Genomic DNA, 15,287 nt, shown 5'->3' with positions numbered 1-15,287 from the left:
CTACACACATCCTGCTGAGTGACCAGGTACACACTACACACTACACACATCCTGCTGAGTGACCAGGTACACACTACACACTACACACATCCTGCTGAGTGACCAGGTACACACTACACACTACACACTACACACATCCTGCTGAGTGACCAGGTACACACTACACACTACACACATCCTGCTGAGTGACCAGGTACACACTACACACTACACACATCCTGCTGAGTGACCAGGTACACACTACACACTACACACATCCATATCCATACCGAGCGGTCCGGTACCGGACCGACAATGACATTGCGCCATAAATCCATCGCTACAGAATGTATGAATTAATGTTGCGTTTTTTTTTTTAAATCAAATGTCTCCAAGAGTAAAGACCCTAACCCTGTCAAAACAGCAGTCAAAGTGTATATTTTCAGCACTACGTTTGTTTACCAATGGTTTTAAGTGTTATTAGTGAAATATTAGTTATAGAAATCTAGTCGGAAAAGGGCGAGAATTGGCGTGAGGAAATGACGCCGCCATTTTGTTTGTAGTCCTATGAGGAGAGGCGACCCAGGACGCGTGAATACTTTCCTTAAGGCAGTTGTACTTTTGCGTGATCTGATTGGCCACTGAGGTTTCTGGTCATGTGACATGTGCGCCAATCGTGGGACGGCAAGTTCTGCTCCTATTTCCGGGTCTAACAGCCTGCAAACTACCTAACGCCTAGTTTATCACTGGTTAAGCTTAGGCGACTCTTTCGAAGTTGGTTAAGGTTAGAGTTTGGCAGAGAACTTTACATTATAAAAAAGTAACTGTACTTACAGTAGATTTCCTTCATGGTTTGTGAATCACACCTGGTGATACTAAATCCAGATTGAACTTCGTAGCAAAAACGGCATTGTTGGGGCGCCCCAGTGGCGAACCACATAGCGCGCTCAGCCGCGACACGGCCGACCCGGGTTCGGTTGTTATTTGCAGAATGTCTTCCCCCCACTGTCTCCCATTCCTCCTCTGTCTCTCTCTACTGGACTGCCCAGTAGAATAAATAAAGCGATAAAGGCAAAAAAATATATATATAAAAAAAAAACTGCATTGCAATCTGATGAAAAATGGCAGAAATTGACATTATAAAAAAGTAACTGTACTTACAGTAGATTTCATTCACGGTTTGTGAATCACGCCTGGTGATACTAAATACAGATTGAACTTTGCCATTGGAAAGGGGAGATTTGGCCCGATCCATAGATGTGCGACTTGGCCACAATAAGGTAATTTATAGGCCTGATATACTATAACCATATTTCAGAGGTTAAGCCCTAGCCATATTTTTAGAAAATCCGCCTAGAAATACATACCTAAGTAAATGGAAGATTGCTCCACTTCTACAAGGTCCATTTGCATGTTCTTGGTATCTAGGGACATCTATGGATCTCAGGGAATGTATTCCCAGTGTCAGAAATACTGTCTGTTACTAGGCTTGAGTACATTGTAATGAACCAAAGGAGAATATCAATTATCTTTTATTCTATTATTTTTTCTCTCTTCATCTTTGACAGTGAATTACACCATGCTAAAAATGACCTAACATGAAGAATTGCCACTGAGCTCATTCAGCACCTTCTTGAGATCATGTGTTTTAAAAAAAAAAAAAAAAAAAAAAAAATCTAAGATCTAATCTGAATTCTGTCATCTGGACACATGCAATTTGAAATATGATTATACAATATCAGGCATATAAATAACCTTATTATATTATGGCCAAGTCGCACATCTATGGATCGGGCCAAATCTCCCCTTTTTTTTTTTCTTATCTTTTTCCCCCCTTCCTTTTTTCCGATTTTTCTCCCATCTCACTGTTTTTAGTCATTATGCCAATTCTGGTTGTTGCGCACCCCCCCCCCCCCCCCCCCCCCCCCCCTACTGTTGGTCCGGGAGGCCGGAGACTGTCACATGCTTTCCTCCGACACATGTGCAGCCAGCCGGCAGCGCAGATTCTCACTGGGAGAGTGTAATGTGTGGAAGGTCGCGCTACCTCTCTCCAGATCCTTCCCTCGCCTCGCTGTCCACAACGCCCAGAACCCACCCACCAGCTTTCCCACCCCTAACACTGCCAATTGTGTTAGTATGAGCGACCAGAGCTCGCGTCTATAAGCACCTTCTTCCCGACTTGATGCCCTGAGATTTCTATAAACTCATATTTCACTAATATCACTTAAAATCATTGGTAAACAAACGTAGTGCTGACAATATACACTTTGCTGTTTTGACAGGGTTAGCATCTTTACTCTTGCCTACATTTGAAGAGAAAAAAACGCAACATTAATTCATACATTCTGTAGAGATGGATTTATGGCGCGATATCAATCTGGGACCGGACCGCTCGGGCTTAAGAGGTTAACAATAATGACAACATGCCAAACCCTAACCCTCTGCTATTTTCTTTTGTGGGGTCCATTCAATGTCTCATTTTGTTCCCAACATTTGGTCCCCACAGTGACAGGAAAACAAGGACACACACACAATGTAAATTGACTGATGCACACCTCACTGTTTTGCCTGAGGGAGTTTTGTAGAAGTTTGAGTGACGGGTCATTTAATTTCCGGGACCACATTCCCGCTCGGTCACCTCTGGTTCCTCATGGGGTTTTAAAATGACACATTTTGTGGTATGTTATGATATATAGACTGGTTTCACTGCATTTGTTTATTTTCTGTCCGCATTAAAGGGACAGTGCACAAAATGAAGTACTTTAGAAGTTAGAAGAGATCATTTAGAAGCAGGAAATGTTAGCATTAGGCCTAGAATTCAGCAGCACCTCCGGCTTGGTCAGTTGTCCCTACGAACACAATTGTCAGTGTTCACAGGTGGGAAGCCAGTGTGGTACGAGTCCTGGTCATTGCAACAGCCTGTTCAGCAGGGAGGGGATCTGGGGGAGATAGCAGTGACCCTCTGCATGTGTTACACTCTCTCCCAGTGAAACTCCTAGCTGCGGCTGGTAGTCTACACCCTCCCCAGACTGACAGTAGGGCATCATGTGGTAGTCTACACCCTCTCCAGACTGACAGTAGGGCAGCATGTGGTAGTCTACACCCTCCCCAGACTGACAGTAGGGCAGCATGTGGTCGTCTACACCCTCCCCAGACTAACAGTAGGGCAGCATGTGGTAGTCTACACCCTCCCCAGACCGACAGTAGGGCAGCATGTGGTCGTCTACACCCTCCCCAGACTGACAGTAGGGCAGCATGTGGTAGTCTACACCCTCCCCAGACTGACAGTAGGGCAGCATGTGGTAGTCTACACCCTCCCCAGACTGACAGTAGGGCAGCATGTGGTAGTCTACACCCTCCCCAGACTGACAGTAGGGCAGCATGTGGTAGTCTACACCCTCCCCAGACCGACAGTAGGGCAGCATGTGGTAGTCTACACCCTCCCCAGACTGACAGTAGGGCAGCATGTGGTAGTCTACACCCTCCCCAGACTGACAGTAGGGCAGCATGTGGTAGTCTACACCCTCCCCAGACTGACAGTAGGGCAGCATGTGGTAGTCTACACCCTCCCCAGAATGACAGTACGGCAGCATGTGGTAGTCTACACCCTCCCCAGAATGACTGTAGGGCAGCATGTTGTAGTCTACACCCTCCCCAGACGGACTGTAGGGCAGCATGTGGTAGTCTACACCCTCCCCAGACTGACTGTAGGGCAGCATGTGGTAGTCTACACCCTCCCATGACTGACTGTAGGGCAGCATGTGGTAGTCTACACCCTCCCCAGACAGTAAGGTAGCGCAACAACCAGGAAGGGAATTGGTATAACGACTAAATTCGGGGATGGGCAAAAAGCTAAAGAAAGCATGAAATAAAAATGTCAACTATCCCTTTTATGGTAGATGATGACCCTTTCAATGTTTCTAGCAGGGTAGGGTTTCCTGTAGTGCAGGGCTGTCCAAAGTAGGGCCCGTGGGCCAAATCTGGACCTCCACAACGTTACTTTTGTCCCCCTGATTTAGGGGAAACATACACTCTCAGCAGGCCACACCACATACATACTGTATCTTTGTATGTTATCTGTCCAGGAAGAGCTATTCTGTCCCGTCTTTTAATCCCAGTTTATTTGCATGATGTCTTTTAATCTCAGTTATTTGCATGACATTTACATAATCTCTCTTCGTCGCACAGCCTAGCATGTTGTTCCCATGTCTCATTCACGACTCAGAAGAATGAATCATATAAATTCCCACAAAACCCTACAAACTTGTTTTCTTTGGAAGTTGAATGAAGCGTTTCTCAAGAGAATTTTCACCTCCGTCTATTTTTACCCTTATTTTCCAGATGGTTTACAACTTGCTGGACGAGAGCTGTTTTTTGATCAGCAGTCTCAAAGGTAAGTTCTTGATAGCTGGGTTTTGATTTCCGGTCTTATGCCTCTTTTCCATTGCATAGTACCTACTCGACTCGACTCTACTCGCTTTAGGTACCAGGGCCCTCATTTATCAACGTGGCGTACGCACAGATATGTGCGTAACCTGTGCGTACGATCATTTCTAAGCAAAGTGTGGGATTTATCAATTTGAACTTGTGCTTGACTTTGTGCGTATATTTAAGCACAGGTTGGACCATGCGTAGCTGGCGCCCGTTGGTAGAATATATTATTACAACAAGGAAATAAGCTTCTGTGCATTAGTTTCAACACTGGCATGTTCTGTATGAACCGTAATTCATTATACGGTAGTTCATTGTAAAATAGCAACAGTAGTGGTCAAAACCCTATAAATAGCATTTGGAATAATAGGTATTTTCTCTCAGAATGAATGCAGCATGGTTTATATAGCGTTATCGGAATATACAGGGTGTACTGACTGACTGCGCTCCGCTTACAGTCAACTCGTTATTATTTTGCGCACAGACGGCAGAAACACGGGAACGTTTTGATTATATTTAAAAGGCTTTACGTTAAACGAAACGAGTGGAATTTCGAAGCTGTAAGCAGAATACTTGGTCATATGAACACCCACCCATATGTTCTTCCCCCTTCCTACTGTATAAGAAAGAATAAAAAACGCATTGCAATGAGACCAGGGTGTATGTGTATTACAAAACCCTTGCAATAATGTGTCTTGAATGAAAAGCATACATGCTTTGGACACAGAGCATATATCGTGTGGGTGATATGACTTGTATTATGCTTACAGAATTCCACGTATTTAGTTTTACAATGTCAAAGCCTTTTAATATAAATCAAAACGTTCCCGTGTATTTATGCAATCTATGCGCAAAATAATGAGTTGAGGTAGATACACACTCAGAACGTATTACATGCTGGTATGCTGATAGAGTAAACTATTATATGAATATGATATGATATAAGGTATACACTGGTCCGTCGCATACACTGGTATGCGCAAGTTACTGTTGCATAATGTAGGCTATGGCTGCTATTATATGTAATTCATATACGGCTACCTAATAGTATATGATTTTTAGAGGCATCTATTTTGTTGTCGGTATTAGGCTAATACCGACAACAACATGGGGGGACCCTGATGTAAACAAGACAAACGTCTTTCTCTGGTCTGCATCCCCTTAACAATTGTGTGTATTGAGCCGTACTGTATTGTACCCATTCTGCAATCTGTTAAATAAAGTTTTCATTCATTCATTCATTCAAAATAGATGCCTCTAAAAATCATATTATAGCCAATCGAACACAACTAATAAAGGCATTCATATTACAGCACGGTTATAATGACACACACATGATGAATTGAAAATGGGGGACCCTGATGTAAACAAGACGAAAGTCTTTCTCTGGTCTGCATCCCCTTAACAATTGTGTGTATTGAGCTGTACTGTACTGTACCCATTCTGCAATCTGTTAATAAACTTTTCAATCAATCAAACCACCAACGTCAAACAGTGGTCAACGAACTGTCTTTATTAGTATTTTGAGCTGTCCAGGCAGAATTGCAGCAATGGTCTTAGGGAGCCGTTGATATCTGACATCACCGTTTACAAGTCAGCCTTTTATTTATCCCATAACACGCGTTGTGTCTTCTTGGTTCGGCAGCGCCTCAGTGAACAATCTCCCGTGAAGTTTCTCAGAGTTCCGCTCGGGTCAGTCCATTATTTCACATCCCATGGGGGGTGTTTCATCAGTTTCATGACCATATATAGATAATCATGCACGAGCATTGACGGTAGAACAAAGAGGTATTTATCAACACGGCGGAGCGTAGGACCTGTGTACGCACGGTTGATAAATCCCTTTTTTTTTGTGCGTGCACACATTCTAAATTATGTGCTTACGTATGAAAATAGAATACTTTCTACGAAAAATTTATAAATGAGGGCCCTGGTACTTAGTTTGTTTTCCACTGCAGGTAGTACTCCGTTTGTCTCCGTGTGGGGAGGCGGGGCCGCTGGCGTACAGCATGAGAGCTCCGTGAGCATAGCTATGACCGTGAGGGTTTGGCGCAAGCCAGAGTAAACACAGTTTTCAATAAATCAATCAATCAATCAATAACAACATTAACCAGACTCTCGTTGTGTCTATTCTGCTAACGTTAACGTTACCTCTCGTGTCTATTCTACTAACGTTAACGTCACCTCATGTCTATTCGACTAACGTTAACGTTACCTCGTGTCTATTCTACGAATGTTAACGTGATGATGATTACCTCACGTTGTGTATTCTACTAGCATTAACACTTTGAGTGCCAGTGACGCGTTTTGTCGTTAGTTCATGCCGACCTTTGAATGCCACCAACGCTATATAGCGTTTTTATGTAGTTTTTTTTTTTATTGCAGAGTCTCTGAGCTCAATTGGGAAGATACCGCTCCCTATCGTCTCTCCCTGTGTAACTGCACCCCATTAGTTTAGACTGATGAAGGGGGGGGGGGGGGGGGGGCAGTTTCCTCATTTAACTTTTCCGTCAAGCCAACTGACCCAAGTTGATCGCCGGCCCGGAAAATGCGTGGAATATATATTTACAGTACCCAACGCTGAATCAATAAACGCAATCGATAATGGCGATCAGGAATTGGAATAATCTTTTTGGATAACATCTGATCTGAGTTAAGGAATCTATTTTACCTATTTTCGTCTTTTTTTTTTAAACTTAAATTTTTATTAAAATTTATAGACAAACAACACTTACACAAAAATGAAACTAACAACACAATAAGAAAGAATGCAGTGCACATAAATGGTTACATGGTTAGCATGGTTAGTTATCTGGTTCCACTTCAGTTGTTTTTCCAGGTACTTAATACAAAGACTGATTGTGTACCGCCCTTAAACAGGTATACAAATGTAATACCTACTCCAAAAAATTAAATACTGACTAAGGCATACATGTGTGATATGGGTCCATAGACCCTCCTTGAACTTATTTCTTCTTTCTTCGCCTTTTTTTTTTTTTTTTTTTTTTTTAATTACATTTCTCTTTGCCTTTTGATTCACCCATATACAAACCACATCATCCCTGAATATTAATACAACACTGTTAAACAGACATAAATAATAAAGTACAAAAAACATAAAACAATTGTAAAACCCAAAAAAAATTTAATTAGAGAATACTAACTAAAGCAAAAGTGTGTGACATGGGTTCAGAGACCCTCCTTGAACTTCTTTCCTCCTTTACCCTTCGCCCTCTTGTGTTGCATTTGGTTCTTCCTCTGTGATGTCGTTTTCGTTCCCTTTATAATCCTCCCACTTTCCCCATCTTTCCCCAAATTTCTCTTCCTGTAGCCTCAGCATGTGCATTATCCTCTCCATATCCTGTATCTCCTCTACTATTCCTACCCATTGTGCTATTGTCGGTGGGTCTTCCTTGTACCACAGTCTCGTTATTGCTTTTCTGGCCGATATCAACATTATCTTTATTAAATACTTGTCCCCCCCTTGTATTCCCTCGTGTGTCAGGTCCCCTAAGTAAAGCACCAGTCCTGTTTGTGGTAATCCGTATCCTAATATTCTGATCATTGCCTCCCCTATCTCCTCCCAATACCCCTTCATCTTCTGACATCCCCAGAATATGTGCGTGTGATTTGCCCCCTCCTTCCCACACATCCTCCAGCATGCTCTTTGTGTTGGTGCATATTTTCCCTTCAACTCTGGGGTTATAAAGAATCTGATTATGTTTTTCCATCCAAACTCTTTCCATATCCTCGATCCTGTTGTTGAATGTTGCACCTCGCATATGTTCCCCCATTCCTTCCCTGTTATTCCTATCTCTAGTTCTCTCTCCCATTTCTCCCTTATGTAGTCTGTCGTGTGTCCCTTGCTGGTCATTATAGCCCGGTACAGTGCTGATATTACCCTTCCTTTCCCTCCTTCGTATGCCCTTACTATCATCCTAATTATTCCATTCTGTTCTTCGTCCTTGTCCCCTCTTATTTCTTTATTATAGTAATCTCTAATCTGTAGATATCTGAAGTGGTCCCTGTTTTCTAGTCCAAATTTCTCCTTAAATTTTTGTAATGTTTGCATTTCCCCCTTTATCATTTTGCATATCGCTGTTGCCCCCCCCCCCCCCCCCCCCCCCCCTCTCCCACCTCCTGAATCCGTGGTCCAACCTCCCTGGCTTGAATCTCTTGTCATGTGCTACCCATCTCAGAACCCCTGTCTGTTTCTCCAATTTGTGTGTTTTTACTACTCTGTTCCATATGGTCAAGGTGCATTTGGTGATTGGATCTAACAGTCCCTCCTTTTCTTTGAATAGTTCCCTATCTCCCACCAGAGCTTGTATCTTGTATCCCTCCCCTTCTTTTTCAATGTCTTTCCATCTTGCCTCATATCTGTCGTTACACCAGCACGTCACTGCTCTCAGTTGTGCTGCATAATAATAATTTTGTAGGCTGGGCACTGCCATCCCTCCCTCTTCCTTTGGTAGTTGTAGTGTTTTATATCTGACCCGTGATCTTCTCCCCGCCCATATGAACCTCGATATCAGTCTGTCCCACTCCCTGAATTGATTCTGTGGTATTTGTATCAGTAGCGACTGGAACAGGTACAGTAATCTTGATAGTATGTTCATTTTAATGACTTCTATTCTTGAATTGAAGTCCAAGGGCATTACTCTCCATCTCTCTAAGTCTCTCTTGATGTTCTGATTTATCTGTGTATAGTTCGCCTCAAACAGTTTCCCCACCCCTCTCGTGATGTTCACCCCTAAGTATTTAATCTTGTCCATGACCTCTGCAACAGGTCCTGCATTATTATTATAGTCCCATCTTATCCCGTACTGTTCCCTAATTTCCGTCGTTGGGGTATAGTTCCATGCTAAGGTCTGTGTCTTTGTCACGTTTAGTTTGTATCCTGAGTAGTGGCCATATTCCTTCAGTAGATCCATCAGTGCCGGGAAGCTCTTGTCTGGTTGTCTCATGTATACTATCACGTTGTCTGCAAATAGGCCTAGTTTATATTCCTTTCCCTTTATCCTTACTCCCTTGATGTCCTCGTTCTGTCTGATCAGTTGTGCCAGTGGTTCTATGAAAACTGCGAAGAGCGTTGGTGATAGACAACATCCCTGTCTGGTAGCCCTCTCTAATCTGATTCTATCCGTCAGGCTGCCATTCACCTTAACCCTCGCTGTCGGTTCTTGATATAGCGCCTTGATCATCTTCATTGCCCTCCCGTTCAGTCCGAACCTCATCAATGTTTTATATAAAAATGTCCAACTCACACTGTCGAATGCTTTTTCTGCATCTAGGCTAATCAATACCACACTACCTCCTTGTTTTTGTATCTCCTCCACTATGTGTAATGCCTTTCTCACGTTGTCCTGTGTCTGTCTCCCTTTAATAAATCCAGTTTGATCTTCATCTATAATGTCTGGCATAAACGTCTCAAATCTTTTTGATATTATTGATGTATACATCTTGTAATCCACGTTGAGTATGGACACAGGTCTGAAACTACTACATAATTCTCTATCCTTCCCTTCCTTCGGTATCGTGGTGATTATGGCTTCCTTCCACGAGGGGGGCATTTTGCCCTCTTCCATCGTGTGTCTGAATGCCGCCCCTAACATGGGTGCTAATTCTGTTCTAAATGTCTTGTAGAATTCCTATGGGAATCCGTCGCTCCCCGGAGATTTGTTGTTTTTAGCTCTACTAATTGCCTCTTCCATTTCTCGTTCCGTAATTATTTTATTTAATTCTTCATTCTGTTCTTTCCCTATCGATGGTAACTCTATCTTCTCCAGATAAGCTTCTATTTCCTCTTCTCCCGCTGCCTTTGGCTGTGTGTATAGCTTCTCATAGTATTCTCTAAATGTCCTCTCTATTTCAGCTGGGTCCCTCAATACTTCATTAGTCTTTGTATCCCTTATTGTGTGTATCGTGTTTAGCTTCTGTTGCGTCCTAATTCTCCTAGCCAACAGTCTGGTCGCTTTTGGTCCCCCTTCATAGTACGTTTGTTTCATGAACCTCGCTTTCTTTTCTATTTCCGTCAATAATTCCCTATTTATCCTGGCCTTTACTTCCTTGATTTCTCCGAGCGTTTCTTGTTCTTTTGATATCTGGTGTCTCCTCTCTAGATCCTTCAGCTTCCCTATCAGATTGTGATATGTCTCCGTTCTGGCCTTCTTCAGCATTGCTGTCTTCTCCATCAATTTCCCCCTTATCACCACCTTCAGTGTGTCCCATAGAATGTTCGGGTCTACCTCCCCGTTGTCATTTTCCTCCTTATACCTGGCTATCTCCTCCTTGATCTGACTCACCACCCCCTTGTTATTTAGTATTCCTACATTTAGCCTCCAGATCGTGTTCCTCAGTCTCCCTTCTAGATCTACTGTCAGATATATGGCACTGTGATCCGATATGTCCGCTACTCCTATTCTACTCTCCCGTACCCTATAACTGTCCCCCGTCGTCATAAAAAAATAGTCTATTCTCGCATATGTCATGTGTGGGTGTGAGTAATGTGTGTATTCCCTGTCCATGGCGTGCATCCCCCTCCAAACGTCCGTAATTCCCATTTCCATCATTTGAATATTCATATATCTGCTGATTTGTGTCTGTCTCTTCTTAGTACTCGTGGTGTGGTGTCTATGTCGTGATTCAGTACCACATTAAAATCTCCCGTGCATATCAATATCCCTTCTAGTTCCATCACTATCATATCAAAAATGTTCTCATATAGCTCCCTCTCACTCTCCGGTGGTGCATACACATTCACTAACGTTACCATTTGACCCTCCATTTTCCCCTTCACCAGAACAAATCTTCCCTCGTCTCTTACTTCCTTGATCAATTCAAATTTGACTGTTTTTGATGAACGTAATTACTCCTCTCCTCAGGGTCCGTTTAAAGGAACTATAGTATGCATTTTCATATCCAAATCTTTTCAGTTTCTCATGATCCTGTGCTATCAAATGTGTCTCCTGCAAAAAAATCACTTCCATCTCACTTTTTTTACACTTCAACATCACTTTGCCCCTCTTTATCGTATTATTCATTCCATTAACGTTTAACGACATCATTTTTATCCCTTTAACCTTTGTCAATTTTCTTCTTCTTTCGTCTGTTAGTCCCCCCCCATGTCACAGTTATTCCCCCCTCCGGTTGTAGCCTCCGCTCTCTTCACCGAATACATATAATGATTAACATAAATAAAAAACATAAACTTTACATAAAGTGCTCCCGAGGCTTTCGGGGGGTCCCTTTTTTCCCCCCCTGTCCCCTGCTGGTGGGTGAGGAGTAACTGCTCTCCTAGTGAGAGGCCTCCTCCTGACGGCTTGGGGGTCTGAAACCCTTGCCCCCATCCGCTCGTCATATTTTATTTGACCAGTCTTAGGGTAATCTGAGCTTTTTTCACAGATATATCAACGTGTCTCCTATGTGTGTGTGTATTTGTATTTGTATTTATTGGTTTAAAATACAGAGACAGTGCATATTAAGGAACATTTGACTGTAAATATGCCAGTTTAGCCAAGTTGGCAAATTTTCAACTGTAGTCTCTGGGGCAGGTGACATGAGCACAACAATAATTAAAACATAGTACAATAATTAAAACACAGTAGGAATCAATATAGGTTACAATACACTAAAATACATACAAATAAATACATTAAAATACAACCCCTCAGTTAAAAAACATAGTACAATAATTAAAACACAGTAGGAATCGGCGGTTAGGTGGCCGAGCGGAGATTGCGTTCGTCACCAACCCCGGAGCTGTGAGCTCGATACGCCTGTTCGAATCCAGCTCACAGCTCCGGGGTTGTCACCAGCTTGGCTGGCCGTCTGCACTGATACAATTGGCTGTATCAGAGGGTGGGAGAAGCTGGCGGGGTGGGTCCGGGTCGTTGTAAACAGCGACTCCTACAGTTCGGTCGGGGCGCCTGCTAAGCGCGGATTGGACGTGAGGGGGATAGTGTGGTCCTCCCACACGCTACGCCCTCTCAATGAGAATCCGCGCTGCCAGGTGAAAAGAAGCGGTGATTGGCTGGACGTGTGTCGGAGGAAGCACGTGGTAGCCTCCACTCTCCCAGATGATCTGACTGTGGGGGGTAAGTGCGCAGCGATCAGGAAGGGACTGGGAATTGGCATACGACTAACATTGGGATGGGAGAAAAAAAATCGGAGGAAAAATGGAGGGGGAAAAAGACCAAAAAAAAAAAAAAAAAACACAGTAGGAATCAGTATAGGTTACAATACACTAAAATACATACATTAAAATACAACCCCTCAGTTAAAATGGTCGCACACTTGACCATCTCTCAACCATGATTTTAAGTTAGTTTTAAATGAGATGTAACTTTGATACTCCCTGAGCCGTGTTGGCAGACTGTTCCAGGTGTGGGCTGCTCTCACGTGTGTGTGTCTGTGTGCGCGCTGATCAGGAAATGAGAGAATCGATATTTCAGCCCGCTTCTATAGCGTGCATAAGTACACATATACTATCGATAATCTAGCGTTTATTTGAAAACTATTCATAAATAGGCAGAAAAATTACCGTTTTTGTGTATGCCCGAATATTCCAGTAAATGCCGTTTATCACGGAATCTTTATATTTTCCTGAAAAACACGGGCTTTTCAAAATGCTATAAAACGAAAATGAACTGATTAAAAAAAACAATCCGTTTCGACAATATTGACTGCAAACAAGTCATTGATAAACGACGGGCAGATTAGACACATAGCCATAATTTAAGACAGAGATTATGCGTTCACAATGCTATCATTGAAGTGGGTGCTGGCATTTAACCACGTTTTACCATGTTCACCAGTGGTAATCAAAGTGTTAACGTTACTAGTACAAACAATCAATAGCGAGTTATATTGATCTTTGCACGCTATGTACGCTAACTAATGCTAACTATTATAATGGTAAAATGCAATCACATTAGCATGTAAGCTAACAAATCAGCTATCTTTTTGTGAGACTAAACTCTCCGCTCTTGGTGGTAAATTGTGTGTCATCAATAAATGAGGCAGAAATTAAATACAGTTAATGTATCCTTTTTTGTTTATTGCACTTGTTCCTGCTGCAAACAAATAATGAATTCTACGCGAGGCAGTTTAAAGATGGCGGGTTTCTGTTTTTGTGCAGGACGCTCCAACGTGTGACTCTTCTCTCTTCTGACCAATCAGTGGTCTGCAGTGTTTCACGTCACTTTTTTGGTATCACTTCTACCCGCTTGGAACCTCGAGAAAGCGGGTACTAAAAAAGTACCCGGTACCAGGTACCATCCGCAAATTTTGGCAATGGAAAACCAAAAAGGTAGAGTAGAGTCGAGTAGGTACCATGCAGTGGAAAAGGGGCATTAGAAGGTGACTGGTGTAGAGTCTCTCTCTCTCTCTCTCTCTCTCTCTCTCTATCTCTCAAGAGAAGTCTGCTCACTCCCCCGCCACATCTTGATAACGGAAACTAACGAAACCTGACCCCATTCTGCCCCAGTTTCCTTAGTTACCATGGCAACCACTCACGCAAAGATTATTTGTTTTACCATCTTTAAAACTCACTTCATCTAGAAAGAAAATGCAGTAGATTGTATTCTCGATATAAACATACATGACGAGTAGTTTCGTTGTTGTCCTCCATCTTTAGTGTTGTCACTTTGTCCATTCAGAACTCCCAGAGTGCTCTGTCTCATTATATAGTGTCTCTCTGGTGGGATACACTGCTCTTATGACCCATATTTGGTTCCCTGGTCAAAAGAGAGCAGAATCCTTATGCTGACCAGTACTATAGTGAAGCATAAAACAATAGCTAAGGTCTGCACACATATTTTAGGTGTTAATAAATACACTTAGTCGTTAATAAATACACTGTGGGAGCAGAAAGAATGTGTGGACTAGGGCTGTCCCCGACTAAGGATTTGGATGGTCGACTATGATTGGCCAAAATTTGCCGCTAGTCGACTATTGGTAGACAAAAAAAATAGTATAATATTTATTTTATTTTATTTTATTTATTTATTTATTTTTATCATTCCATTTGGGCTGTGGGGGGTGCTTAATGTCTGAAGGAGTCGACTGAAGGCTTCTTGTCCTCTGCAAAACTATGTAATTGGTCCACCGATGGATACATCTTGATATTTGTCTAGTCTAGTGTGTTCATTAGATGGGTGAAATCCTCTTTCTGTGCCTGTTTTCGTAGGCAGTTAGCCTCTGGTATGCGTGCCATTAGCGTTAGCTATGCGTCTGGGCCTCTTTTCTTTTGGAAAGAATGATAAAAGAAAATATTATAAATATATATATATATATTTATTTTTTTGTATTCGACTAAGAGGTTGGCTAGTCGACTACGGCTCCTTTCGACCGATTAGTCGACTAATCGACTAATAGGGGTCAGCCCTAGTGTGGACTATTATATATATATTTTTATTCACTCATTGTTTTACACTATTTATTTGTAAAGCTTTTTTTCTAAATGAACCCTTTCACTGCCACATGACAGAAGGTTAGCCCTTTACTATCACACAACCGACGGCGATGCTCCATCATTAGCTCCGCAAATCGCCGTCGGTTGTGTGATAGTAAAGGGCTAACCTTCTGTATTGTCACAGTGAAAGTTAACCGGCTGTCGTGTGGCAGTGAAAGGGTTAAAGGTGCTATAGATGACTGTTGAATGCCCACGCTAGGTCTTAGGTCAGATCGATAACTTCATAACTCATTGGTCTGCTTATCTTGACATCAAACAGCGTCCTGCGAAGTGGTTGACACGCAGAACCAAACGAGTCTACAAAATGTTGTTGTTACCACTGACCGACAAGAGATAGCGAATGCACCGTTCCGACCCCCGTCAGTCATCGACCTTAGGTCGAGTGATTGAAGTTGCGGAATCT

The 15,287-nt window shown here is 42.6% G+C and overlaps 1 protein-coding gene across 1 annotated transcript in view; it reads left to right on the top strand.

The window, feature by feature from the left end:
* Positions 1-15,287, top strand: part of ubp1 (upstream binding protein 1) — a 100,960-nt gene that overhangs the window by 81,398 nt on the left and 4,275 nt on the right. The window contains exon 15 of the mRNA XM_084313079.1: positions 4,321-4,372. Coding sequence (XP_084169205.1) covers positions 4,321-4,372 — 52 coding nt within the window. The remainder of the gene's footprint in view (positions 1-4,320; positions 4,373-15,287) is intronic.

The sequence above is a fragment of the Notolepis coatsorum genome, assembly GCF_963971535.1.
Source record: "Notolepis coatsorum genome assembly, chromosome: 4".
NCBI lineage: Eukaryota > Metazoa > Chordata > Actinopteri > Aulopiformes > Paralepididae > Notolepis > Notolepis coatsorum.
This window is presented reverse-complemented; position numbering and strand designations above follow the sequence as displayed.